This window comes from Anomalospiza imberbis, chromosome 6 (assembly GCF_031753505.1).
Source record: "Anomalospiza imberbis isolate Cuckoo-Finch-1a 21T00152 chromosome 6, ASM3175350v1, whole genome shotgun sequence".
Classification (NCBI taxonomy): domain Eukaryota; kingdom Metazoa; phylum Chordata; class Aves; order Passeriformes; family Viduidae; genus Anomalospiza; species Anomalospiza imberbis.
In genome coordinates, this window is record NC_089686.1 from 46,808,845 (window position 1) to 46,822,149 (window position 13,305).

At 53.7% G+C, this 13,305-nt stretch overlaps 1 protein-coding gene and 1 long non-coding RNA gene across 3 annotated transcripts; one reads left to right on the plus strand and one right to left on the minus strand.

The window, feature by feature from the left end:
• Positions 1 to 1,753: 1,753 nt before the first annotated feature.
• Positions 1,754 to 13,026, minus strand: IFITM10 (interferon induced transmembrane protein 10). 2 transcript variants are annotated; one of them, XM_068193935.1, is made up of 3 exons: positions 12,566 to 13,026; positions 11,143 to 11,557; positions 1,754 to 2,634 (listed from the first exon to the last, which is right to left on the minus strand). In XM_068193935.1, the coding sequence occupies exons 1-3, from the start codon at positions 12,673 to 12,675 to the stop codon at positions 2,485 to 2,487; spliced, it is 675 nt and encodes a 224-aa protein (XP_068050036.1). In that variant the 5' UTR covers positions 12,676 to 13,026; the 3' UTR covers positions 1,754 to 2,484. The 2 variants fall into 2 exon arrangements, with proteins under 2 accessions (XP_068050036.1, XP_068050037.1); XM_068193936.1 differs by lacking the exon at positions 12,566 to 13,026 and adding an exon at positions 12,498 to 12,538.
• Positions 2,939 to 4,005, plus strand: LOC137475988 (uncharacterized). Its single transcript, XR_011000177.1, has 2 exons — positions 2,939 to 3,620; positions 3,661 to 4,005. It is a non-coding gene; the product is annotated as an uncharacterized lncRNA (long non-coding RNA).
• Positions 13,027 to 13,305: the final 279 nt, after the last annotated feature.

A 13,305-nucleotide genomic window follows, 5' to 3' on the forward strand; every position in this document is an offset into this window, starting at 1 on the left:
CGGTTCTCTCCTCTGTAGCACCGGAGATGGGGACAGTGGCATTATCCCTGCAAGATTCCCTAGAGTTGGGGGTGGTCTCTGAGTGCAAAAGCACTTGCAATTTGGCTGACATAAGTCCCAGCTCATAGGAAAGGAATGCACTCATTATTGCAAGAGATGCCATTGGTTCCACAGGGATCTAAACCTGCAGCTTGAAACCCCTGGCACTACACACAGGGTGACCCTGTCTGAGTTATCCCCTGAGCCCACCCAGCTGCACTTTGTTTGAGCTGAAAAGCTTGAGAGGTGTGATGGGGATGGATACCATGGCCTCAGACACAGCCAATGTGAGCTTGGTGCAGGTACAGGGGGAGGGAAAAGGGGATACAACTTCTTCTCTGTGCCTCTCCTAACCCCGGAGGATCCTGGGATGACTGGCCTGGGTCTTGCCTAAGGTAGTACTGTCCCAGTGAGATATAATTTGTCAGTTCAGGGTGGCTGCAATGTGAGTCCTTTTGGCTGTACCCTCTTTAGGGGCATTGCCATTGTGACAGGCCATCTCCTTCCCCAGCCTGGGACGAGGACTGGACATAGCCCCTACATATGTTAGGATGGAAACGCCGACGGCCATGGCCCCTCAGGTCTTGCTTCAGGGAAGGGAGCAAGAAGTAACCAAGAGAGGCTGGGAAGAGTATTGACCTCTGAATGAGTAATCATAGAGCTGTTCATGGCTGAGATACTTTCAGGGCATCATACACTGCTCTGCCAACTGAAACATATCTGCAAAACAGACCCCTGATCTGGTCTGGTGTGGAAATGCTCTCCAGTGAATGGGGGGCAGGGAGGACTGCAGGTCTTTCTGCCCATAGCTCCCCTGATAAATGAAGCCTGGGACAGGATGAAGGTGTGGAGACCTAGGCAGGAAGGAGGTGACATCTCATGATGCTTTCAGGGAAGCATCTTCGTGATCTGTCCCCACATCTCACTATGGCACACCCCTCACTAAGCACAGCCCAGAGACTGCCTGCTGATTAAACCATGCACTCAGCAGATGATGAAGTGTCCCATTACAGCCTGTCTGCATTCCCCATCTCTTGCTTCACCTCTGCTTTCAGGGTGGGTGCAAAGGTGGATCCTGATGCCTTCTCCCAGCTCCATGGCTGGTCTGCAGTGATTGCTGCCCCTTGGCATGAGGTCATCTTACAGCTGGAGAAAGATGAGGCAGCTATGGCATATGAGATGAGATGAAGGGTCAGAGGGGCTGATAGACTGTATTTTAGTCCTGGTCTTGTCATTCATTTATGGGTGTTTTCAAGTCAGGGTGTGTTGATTTGCAGCATGACAGGCAGCTGCAGACAGCTATTGGGCAGGGCTCTGAGCTCCTGCCTGGTTCAGTGGTAAATGCATGTTGTCTCTGAAATCTGGCTCTTCATAATGACCCTGGGAAGTGCTGCAGTAGCAGCAGGTTCAGACTGGCGATTTATTTCCCTCTTCAACGTTGGTCCTAGCAGGGGAGGGGGCCTGCCCGCTTGGCTGCCTTTGCCTGCTTGCCATAGATCTTCCATCAAGGAGTCACCGAGGTCTCTGCTCTTAAATCTGGGTCTGTGATCTCCTTCACGGCTGCATGCGGCCCCGACCTGCAGCAGCATCCCTCACTCCTGCTTTAAATCTTTCCCGAGCAGCTGCTGGTGACATTAGCATTTTCTCTTGCCAGCCCATGGAGACCAGTAGACCAGCCCTGCTAAGGAAGGAATTAACCCAGCAGCATCACATATCAGAGGTATCTTTTTATTGACTGTTTACAGAAATACAGTAGCACTCCAATTAGGTGGCTTAGGCGAGTTCTGCAGAAGGTGCCTTCCTTCTCAGCACTGCTGGGAGATCCCAAGGAGAAACCTGCCCTTTAACACTTTGGGGTTTCTCTGGAGGCTTTGGGGCTCCCCAGCATAAACTTCCTAACACCTTCAGCTCTCCAGGGGTTGGGAGTTGTTTGAACCAGTGGATGAAATTCAAGAGAAAAAAAAAGGAAAAGAAACCCCCACAAGCTGGAGGTGGTGGGCAGTCTGAACACACCTGATATGTTGTAAGCCAGCCCTGCCATGATCCCCATCCATCACTGTATGTGTCTCCAGCTCCACAGGACCCCACTGCTTCCTAGAGCTCAACTGTTTGCCACTAAGTGTGCGTAGCTCTGGGCTTTGCACGCTCTTTTCACACAGCTTGTTGGCCATAAAACAAATATTTCTTGGTCTATTTTTCTTCCTGTACATGTATAAGAGTGAGACCCTTTCCTTCAGCTGTTCACATACCATTTCAGGGCAAGAAAGGTATGCTCAGCTGGGCTGATAAACTAATTTAACATTTATTTATGTATTTAATTGACTTTTTTTTTTTTTGGCAATCAAGGTGTAGTGATTGGCTTGTTTTGTGTGTCCTTGCTACAAGAAACTGCAGACACTTCTGGCGTAGAGGCATTTTGGCGGCAGCAGCTGCTGTTGGCCTCACTCAGTAGTCAGTGAGAGGGTATCGCAGGAAGATGAAGATAAGGATGATACAGAAGGTGGCAAGGGCTGAGCTGGTGATGTTAAAAAGCCGGGCTGTCTTGGCATCTTCAACTGCTCCATTTAAGTCATTGAGCAGTTTCTTATCCCGGACCTGAGACAAAAAGATAATTAGAAAAAGTAATTGCAATATGTATGAAAGACATGACGTGTTTCAAGCAACAGCCACAAACCCCAGTGCACCTGTATGTGGTTACCTGTACAGGTGCACTGTGAGGGCTGGGCTGGGCCTCTTTGTATTTGAGCACTTGGGGTGCCATAAAACATCCTGAGGTGAGGTTTGCACCCGGTCTCTGCTACGAGTTGAGCTCGTGAAGCCAAGCACTGTAATACCTGTGGGCTGGAAATTCTTGGAACAGAGAAGACCTGAAAGAGTGCCCCGTTGCTGTTACCAACCAGGCAAACCAGAGCCCCACGGTCCCTGGAGTGGAGCAGTGTCATTTGGAGCCTGAAGGTGCACAAAGGAACTGAGATGCCATTGTACACCCCAGGCACACAGGCACTAAAGCACACTTCCCACTGTGTCACAGCGCCTTGGCCCTGCAGCGCCAGGTTGGGCTCACCCAGGCCACAGGGGAGAAGTTTGGCTGCAGTTCTGGTGTGCATCCCTGTGCCTCCATCTGCACTGAGGGGCCGAGCGGGTGAAACCTGGCACGGCATCCTACTGCAGCTCCAGGGCTGTGCACGAGCCTCCAGCATATTAAGTAGCCCTGGGTAAATGAGTTCCCTTCCTTTTGCAGGTCTTATGCGGATTGTGTAGCATCTCTGTCACAGGCAGTTTTCCATTCTGACAGCACAGTCTGCTCCCTTCATTATCCCACGGGCTGGGACTTTATGGGGCTTTCCTTGGGACAGCTCTGCAGTGGGCAATGATTGTGCATGTCCATGTCACTGGGCTGTCCCCACCTCTTCCAGGCTGCCAGGCAGTGCACGGCACTGCCAGCAGCAATGCCACTAGCGGGCATTACCGATGTACTAGAGACAGCATTACCCGGCAGCAGATGGCACTGCAAGGCAGCAGATGACACTGCCAGGCAGCAATGGCATTACCAGGCAGCATGTGGCATTACCAGGCAGCATGTGGCATTACCAGGCAGTGGATGGCACTGCCAGGCAGCAGAAGGCATAGCCAGGCAGCACATGGCACTGTAAGGAAATGATGGCATTGCAAGGCAGCAGATGGCACAGCCAGGCAATGATGCTACGAGCAGGCAGAGATGGCACTATGAGGCAGTGGATGGCACAGCCAGGCGTGACAGCACAGCCAGGCAGGCAGCAATGGCACAGCCAGGCAGTTGATGGCACTGTCCACCAGCAGCAGCTCTGCAGTTAGATCCCAGCAGAGGAGGGGTCAGACTCCACTGCTTCTTTGCAAGGATATGTCCCTGTCCCCAGGTTGCCCCTTCAGCCAGCACTCAGAAGACTCAGGCACCTGGAGCCACAAGGATGAACAAAAGGACCTGGACACTTGACCCCTCATCCTTCTCCCTTATCCAAGTGGGGTGCCCAGGGTGTGACAGGGCCTGCCCCACTGCCCGCTCTTGGGTGGGGGGTGTGGGGAGTGGGGCTGTGAGCCCCTTGCCTGCCCTGCTGCCAGCAGTGAGAACCCCGCCAGGCACTGCTGGCTGGACACCAGATGTGGGTGGCAAGCTGCAAAAGCCAGCACCAGTCAGACTGAGGAATATTAAAAGGCTTTTATCGATTAGGAGCTTTCCAAAAAGACACTGCAACAGATTCAGACCACATCTTACAGACTTTTCTCTCTTCCTCCTGCAGTGCTTACCCACGGGGCTGTCCTGAAAGCTTTCTGCTGGACATGGGGAAGGGTTGCTGCACCCTTTGTTCTCACTGAGTTGTGCTAGTTCATGGGTCCTCCAAAACTGCATTTCAGACCCTCAAGCAACATTCCTTCTCTCCATCACAGCAATGAGGATCTCTCTGCACAAGCAATCCCTGATCTTCTGAACTGTGGGTAGGGAAGCTGCTGTTGGCATGAGACCCACAGGATCTGCTGCTGGCAGGCACATAGGCAAGAATGAGCCTATTTTTCATACTTGTATTAAATCAAACTGTGCCATGTCCTCGGCCTCTGATGTTCCCTGCTCATTGGAACTTGGAGCTGCAGCTGGGGCCATCTATCCATTGCCCTGCTGTGGAGTGCTCAGCTCAGCATCCTTCTGGGGTCAGGAAGAGGGGACAGTCACAAACTGCATGTGTCTTTGGGGCACATTTGGCTGGGAGCTCTCTCAGCAGAGGAGATGATCTCTGGGAAGGCATCAAGCCGGCAGCTTGGGAGCCCACATGCCTTTCTGTGTCAGCTGAATGTCCGGGATGACTCACATTTGAAATTATTCAGTAAGTTTAACATCCTCCTAAAAACCCCTGGGCTCAGCACCACCAGACAGTTGGCACCTCCTCACGCACTGGTGAGAAGCCCCAGAGGTGCTGGATTCAGGCCAGAAATCCCACTTGCTGCTCCCAGCAGACTCTTTGAAGCTCTCACACACTTTCCTCTCCCCAGCGGTGGGGCTGCCTCAGGCAAAACCAACATGGAGCAAATGCCTTTTGCCCCTTCCTGCACTGTAACCTGGTGTTTTCTGCCGCGGGCAAGCTGGCGTTTTCTGTCCGTGTTTGCCAGGCAGACAGGCTTCTCCAGCAGACCAGCACGGCCGGCACACCGAGCTCTGCAACCCTTCAGCAGCCAAGCCGCTTTACCTTTGTGAGGCCAGTTCCTCTTGGCCCCAGGAGCTGTCTCCTACTCCTCACCTCCTGTTCCTCCTCTCCCTGGGGCGCCCTACAACCCTAATTTCCATGCTTTGCCTTCTCCAGTGCTCCCAGCAGCCTCTCCCAGCAGCATCTCCCACCTGGCACCAGCTCACACTCGTGGTTGGTGCTTTAGCCCTTTCCCATGACACACTTCAGCAGCACCTCTCCTTGACTTTCCCATGGCTCTCCCTTTGGCTCCTGTCATGCTGCTGCTGCTGTGTCGAGGAGTGCCTGGGGCTGTCCTCTCCCCAGTGACACCATTTCCCCACAGTTCTTTCTTTTTTTAATCCCTTCTGTCTCTTCCCTTTCCTGTTGTTTGGGTCCAAATGATGGCCACCTTTGACTCCTACCAAAGGGCACCCAGCTGCCTCCTCTCCCTGCACCTCCAGGTGGTCCCACCCACACACTCCTGTTAACCCCTGTGGCTTCAGTGGTCACCCTCATGAAAATCATCCCTGATTGCCCATAATCATTTACACTGAAATGGAGCCTCTAAGCACCAGACAAGTGCAAGGGCACATAAAAGTACAATGAAAAGGAATTTCTCCTTACACACCACTCACAGCTCCAGCCTCCCACGTCTCTCCAGAGCAGCCTTGCCTCCTCCTGCATGGTTTTGCACCCCCAGATGCTTCCAGATGTCTCCCTTTAATGTCCTGCTGTGGCAACTGAGCCAGGCTTTGGAGGAGCTCTCCTGGAGAGCAGATAAGTATTTCAGCTCCTTCCCTGCTTTGTCCTTAAGGAAATGCTGGTGTCTTTCTTATAGACCAGCTTCAGCTTTTCCTATTTTCATGCTCCTGTGGCCATCATCATCATAATGTGCTGGTAGCTGGTGCACGAGCTTCTGGGAGCCCTGGAAGCTGATTCTTTCCATAGCCAGAGAGATGAAGCACAGTGAGGGACAGGTCCTCAAGGTCACAAGGTTGAATCCCCACCCTAGACCCACGTGTGGTGTTTTCTTAGTCACAGGCTCTTCTCATCATCCCTTTGACCCTTCTCACCTTGCCTAAAACTAGATGGGGATTTTTGGCCCTGCTTTGCACTGAGGTGACTGGAGTGTGAGGATAATTACATCTGCTGACCGGGGTTTCCCTGGGCACCTCCAGGCACTGTGTGGTGGTGTCTTTGGAGATCGTCCCCGGACAAGGCAGAGTTCACCTCTGATCCAGGCTGGCAACTTACACAATTTCTTTTTTCTTCCATGCCTATCCTTACATGAAACACAGCCAGCTTTTGTGCTCTAACATGTAAACCTTTCTCCTCTCCTTTTTCAACAAAAGGTGGTGTGGCCCATCCATCCATCCATCCATCCATCCATCCATCCATCCATCCATCCATCCATCCATCCATCCCTACTTGCCTGTCACCTTCCTGCTGTTCACCTTGTCTTCCAATATCTTCATCTCACTCTGTCCTCCCACACCTCCAGCGTGTCAGTGCCCAAAGGCTCCTTCCCTCCTCCCTCTCATCACCGTCCTCTGCCCTTTGTTTCCTTGGGGTTTTATGTTCTGCTTCCTCTCCAAGTGCTCCCCTTGGCTCCTACCACCCCAGTTCCTCCCCCAGCAGTCACCTCCCCTCTCTCTGCCCTGAGGCTCAGCCCCTCTTGGTTTTGGGAGCAGCAAACTTGCTGCTCTAATAAAAAGTGCTGCCTCAGCTTGCAGAAGGAGACAAATGGTTTGTTGATAACGAGTCTAATGAGGCTGTTTTTAAGGCAGCCTGGAAGTCCACAGCTGGTTGTCAGAAAACCCATTTCTATGCAGAGCTCCCTGCACAGAAGGAGCTCTGGAGGCAATCCTTGATTTATTTGCTCTGTGAATTGCTCAAGAGCTCTCCAGCCCACGTGCCTCCACCACACCGGCACTGGCATCACGGGACTGTCACCCCTGCATTTCACCCACGTCCATAAACCATTGCTCCTTCCGAAAAGCAGGATGAGAGCCTGCCAGAGAGGCTGGGTGCGGCAGCTTCTCAGGGTTAATAAATAGCTGTGGATTTGTGCTGGTCTGCTTCCACTCGAAACAAGGAAGATCAACAAGTGGCAAGAGAGGAGGGCAAACAGTCGTGCCCACAGCTGTGTGCTAAGGGCTGGGCAGAGAGTGGGCAAGAGAGCTTGGCATATTTCCATGACCTTAAGGGGCAAGAAAACTCTGCAAGTAATGCTGTGGGTTGCTGGTGAGGCTTAAAAAGCCAGCAAGGCTCCTTGGCATCTTTGTCTCTATAGAGCCACATCGAGGCATCCATACTGCAGCTCATCTCAGATCCCAGCTCCTCTGATCTACTGCCTCATGGCACAATGGGTACAGAGGACTTGGCTCACCCTGACAGTCTCCAGAGACGAAGCTCTGAACAACTGAAGTGAGATCTCCTGCCACCAGGCACTGATGCATCATTCATTACCACTTGGAGCTGGGAGAGAGGAAGGGAGTGAGCTGCTGAATATCAGACCACAACATTTGCCTCTGATCAAAACCAACTGAATCCAAAGTGCTGCTGTTGGAGTGATACTTTTATCTGTGCTGGGCTGGAGTTAGGGTTACTTTAGGGTTTTTCTAACTTCCCTGGTCCTGCTGTTGATCTCTCCTCCCCCAGCATCCAGCACACATGATTAGATGCAAGCGCCTTGCTTGCACTCGGGGAGGCTGACCTTGAGAAGCCTGACATGCTAGAAATGACCCCTGGAGGGATCCATGAGTTGTGTGACCCCGTTGTAGCCCAGAAATCTGTGTTTGCTGAGGATCTGGCCTGCTACGGGGGTAAATAAAGCTGAAGCATGCTGCCACACTCCTGTTCAGAGTGCTCGGCTGTGACGTCTGTCACACACAGAACCTGCCTCGTATGTCACAGTTTCTGCCCTCACCTGACTTCATGTGTTTCTTTCTTCACGAGTTCTTTGGTGCTGGGGTGGGGGTTTTGGACATTTTTTAGTAAGTGGTTATCACCACAAAATAGCATTTCCCTGCAGAAAGAAATCTAGAAGTCAGCAGCTAGCATGCAAAAGGCCAGGCATACTTGCCCGTTTTCCCAGATGTGGCTGAAACCAATAAAATAGGGCATGAGGAAGGAGACAGCTTCACAGTAATATTCAAGTGTACCAAGGATATATCTGTCTTCCAGCGTGGGCATTATGCTGCTGAAACCAGAGGAAATGCTAGGGTGTGCTAAGATATATACTGAAACATCTCATGGACTCGGGTCATGAAGGAGATACTGCTTTATTAACAGTATGAATCTGTCAGAAGCAGGTGACCTGTATGACAGGGAACTGAAAATGCTATTTCTGATAATGAAAATGATAATTCCTGAAGTTGCTAGATGTTTTAGTTATTTAAAGGAAGTGTAAAAGCTATAACCCAGGAACCACTTAATGGTATCAGTGCACTGATGGCCCTTGAGGAAACCTGTGTTCCACTGGCTGAGGGCTCTGCTGTTAGGGGTCCCAGAAGAGGCTCAGGGAGAAGGAAGGTGCAGCTTCATTCTTCTTCCTACTGCCCCTTAGTCAGTCCTTTCAGAGCACAGACATCCTAGAAAGGTCAGACTTAAGTTCTTACTGCTCAAATGCCCTTACATTTAATTGCAGAGGAACAAGAGAAGTCTATTTAAAGGGATATCTGTCCCCAGGGCATTTCTTGCTCCTGTTTTCTCTGAACTTCTGGGAAAAACATTATTGATGGTAAAAGAGAAGAAAACATGTTTCTGGAAAAATAACCATAACACCCAGCCTGGCTAGGGTGTTGTGAAGATCCCTGCAGTAGCAGTGGGTAAGAACAGAGCTGCTGCTCTGAACATCCCAGTCTTCCCCAGGACAGACCTTCTACTGCCCCAGCATCTGCATTGCCTCTCACGACCCACCCCAACAGCAGCTCATGAGAGCACCCGGCATCCCTTCAGCCACTTGCTAGCTCTGTCCTTTGCCTCTGAGGGACATTTTGTTTCTATTTTCCCCCTGCCACAGAGTCACAGCCACTGGGGAGCTCCAAAACCAGAGCAGAGTTATTTCTACCCGCTCAGCGTTACCTCTGTTTGGGTACCACGGTTACATCCCATCAGCTACCGCCTTCTCAGCCTAAAAGCCAAGGCTGGTTTTTGACAGCTGTCTTCTATTCTCCTTTCTCTGATTTGGAGCAAATTTGCCCATTTGCCTTCCCTCACCACTGCCTCTTTCTTTCATGCTTGAGTTTGTGTCCTCTAGGCTTTTGCAGACAGATGCCAAGCCCACACCTCTGTCCTGGTTCAAGGCTCTGGGTTACTTCTGGGCTTTGCCCTTCCTTCCATCCCATGTCAAGGATAGTGAAGGGTCCAGCCTGTAAAAACTCTGTGGGTGGCAGACACTACTCTATCTTGTCACCAGGGCATGGATCAGCCCTGTTCTAAGGCTGTCCTGCCCTCACTGCTGCAGCAGCAAGGAACCACATGTACCCAGATACCCATGGTAGCCTTTTCCATGGGAAAGATGTCAATTGTTTAAGGCAAATACAGACAAGGAAAGGCTTTAAAAAACAAGGAGGAAGCTAGGTTTTCTTCCCTTGCTGGATCAGGGTGTGAGGGGTGTTAAGGGACTTGTTCCCCCCACTCATATTAGCCTGCTGCTGACTGGATTTGCTCTTTGCTTGTGATGATGCTTCGCCCCAGGATTATTTAAGTTATTAAGTGCCTCACCCGGGCAGCATCAGAGCCTGCTGCACAGGCAATGGATGAGAGCTCACCTCCCATCTTGGGGAATGAGAAACTGAGGCAGGCACGACCAGGCCAGTGCTCAGTAAGCCCAAGACACGGGGCCTCAGACTTGTCCCTGAGCCTTTCTGATGGAGACCTTGACGTGTTGGGAGCAGCCTCCTTGCAGTGCTGGGTGCTCACAGTCCAGCTCACAGGAGCTGTATGGAGTTAATTGATCTGCTTCTGTGACGAAGCCCGTCTGCACCCTGGCCTTCCTCTAAATGCTGCCTGCCAAAACAAATCAGCCAGCTCCTCTCCGGGCCACCCAGCCGCCCCGGGCTCTCTGCACATCCGTTCAGTTAGTTTTGCATCTGGCAGGCAGGGAAGGGGAGGGCAGCCCAGGGCCCTCTCTCCTGGCAGCTGCCAAGGTGCTGCCTGTTTGCCAGGCACCATCCCTGCCGGGCTGCTCTCCCCTGCAGCTATCAGGAATAATAACCTGGTCCCATTCCCATCATGGGCTGTGCTCCACGCCATCACCCTCTCCAACAACACAGCTCTCTATCCCCCCAGCCCACTGTGGGAAGCCCCCTGCACTCTCTTCCACCTTCTTACCATTCCAAAAGATGCTGGCAGGTCTCCAGGCTTTGTTTTGGGATTTATAGGGCTTGGGCTGGGGTTGGGGAAGCTGGCCACAAGCTCTGGTGTTTTAACGGAGAGGGCAAGAAAGAAACAGGCAGGATTGCCCTGCACTTTGTAAGGTTCTTACCCCCTGCAACTCGCCGGCTGATGGCTGATCCTGGCTGGCTGCTTCTTACTGTTCCTGCCTGACCATCCAATGCTGCTGGGTCCTATCCTGACGATCTCTAACAGCCAGGATCCCAAATAAGGGACCTAGTGCCGGCGTGCCTGCAGGTGCAGCATGAGCCAAAGCAGCCCTGTGTTGCCTGCCTGTCACCCTGCTGCCGCGGTACAGAGGAGCCTCTGAGGGTACTTGGAGCAAGTGAAAGCACCTCTTCCCCACCTGAAGTAACATCCCAGGCTCCTCAGCTCTTCCCATCCCCATCCCCATTGTCTGCAGCCTCTCATCTGGGTGGCAAAGATGTGTTTCACATCAGGCACAACCCCCAGACGCTTCCCCCCTGCCTGGTCACCCCCTACCCCGAGCCCCGCGCTCAGTACTCACTTTCAATGAATAGGCCAAGGCGATGAAGCCAAGGCAGCAGAAGTTGAGGTATACAAAGTTGAAGATGGACCAGAGATAGTAGTCATTCACCTCGGTGGTGTCAGGGTAGATTTCGATGACAGTGGTGGGGTTGGTCATTGTCTTCTTCTCCACCGAGTGCTTGCACGGGACCGCTGGCCGCAGGCTGTCCCCTTTGCAGCTCTTGCTCTCCATGAGATAAACGGCAGAAGAAGGAGACAGGATGGGCGAAGCTTGCCGGAGCGCTGGGGGCTTGGCAATGCAGGAGAAGCAGCCCTGTGGGGGGCCTTGCGGGGGTCTCGGGGTCCAGGCCACCCCCTCAAAGGGGCATGGCGGGCCCAAGGGGGGGTCCTGTGTCCTCTCCGTGGTGGCTGCCGCGGCGTCACCGCGCTCTGCCCTGACAAAGCGAAAAGCCCCCCCGTCAAAAATGGGGGTGAGGGGATGGAAAGGTCGGGGCCAGAGTGAAAAGAGAAAGGGGGGAAGGAGCAGAGAAGGGGAGACGTGGGGGGAAGGCAGGAGAGACAGAGAGGGACCGGGAGACCGAGGAGAGAGCAGGGAGAGGAGTGAGGGAGTGGGCAGAGGAGAGAGGGAGGAGAGTAGGGCAGGCAGGAGAGGGAGGAGGGAGCACCGCTACACCCGGGGACCACGACGCCGCCGCCTCGGCGCGGAGCTGCCGCCGGCCCCGGCCCCGCGGCGGGGGCAGAGGCGCGGGCAGGGCGGGCAGCATCCCTCCCCCTCTGCCACGGCCTCCCCCGCCGCTGCCGCTGGCCTGCGTGACCCGCGTTCCAGTCACCACCGGGAAATAATCTTTTTTTAAAAAAGGAGACAAATAAAAGCAGAAAGAAACACTTGGGAGGCGCCGGGGGGCTGCGAGGGAGTTGTCAGCCGGCCGCGCTGCAGCCCCCCGCAGCCCTCCCCGCCCGCCTGTCTGTCGGTCTGTCGGGGCCTTCTCCTTTCTGTCCCATGCCGGGATGGGAGCCGGTGGCTCGGCTGCGGGCGGAGCGGCTCTCCCGGTGCGGCAGAGCAGCCCGCCCCTCCCTCCCTCCCTCCTTCCTTAGGGGGGTGAGTATTTTGGGGGGGATTTTTTCCCCTGAGTCCTAGTCTTTACGGTGATTCCATTTCCCGGTTCCTTCCACCTGCCAGCAGGTTTCCCATACCCCCCTCTCTCTCCACCTTTCTTTTTTTTTTTTTTTTTTTTTTTTAAGGATATCGTGGCTGAGGAGGTGGAGGAAGAGGAGGAGGGGAAGAGGGGATGAAGATAGAGGATGGGGAAGGGAAGGGGTATTAGAAGAAGTTCCCCTCCACCCTAGCTTTGAAAATAGGAGAGACTAGTCCACCTCTGGCTGCCCGTCCGTCCGTCCATCGGTCTCCTCCGAAGGCATCAGGAGGAGCGAGGGATACTCACAAGGAGGGATGCGGGGAGTCGCTGCATATCCGGCTCAGCACTGCCTCCGGCTCGGCTTCCTCGGCGCTGGAGTTGAAGGAGGAGGGGAGGGCGGGGAGGGGGGCACCCATGGACTAGGGATGGGCAGGGAGGGAGTTAGGGGATGGGAAAGTCAACCTGCAGCCCCCTTTCTCCCCCCGAACATGCTTCACGCAGGAGAGCTCCTCTGTGTCTCAGCTCTTCTCCTCGTGTCCCCCCCACTGGGACGTCACCTCCTGCTTGGAGCATCCTGGTAGCGCCCCGCTGGAGAAGGGCATCTCCTGGGCCCCGGCCGAGCGGCTTCCCCGAGCAGCAGAAGGTAATGCTCGGCCCTGTTCTCGCCAGCGTCACCCACAGAGACATTTGCGGCGGGGACTGGCTGCAGCCTTGTTTGCGGGTTCACCGCTATGGACCTGGGTGAAAAACTAAAATAAGTGTGGCAGGAGTGCGTGAAGACAACCGGAATTAACCAGGGGAGGTGGCGGTGATGCAATGCTGTGGGGAAAAACGGGCTCTGGTTGTGAGGGGATGAATGGAAAGGGGATAAATCCTGTGTGTGAGGTAACAGATCCTGCTGGCATGGAGCAAATCCCAACGCAGGCAGGGGTGGGAGCACTCCGGCAGCAGGATGCACGGCATGTGGCTGCTTTAGGGGAGGGGGGCGGGGGCGTCCTGGTCAAGCCCGGGAGGCTTTGGCTGTGCCCAGGCTTAGCACAGGCTCA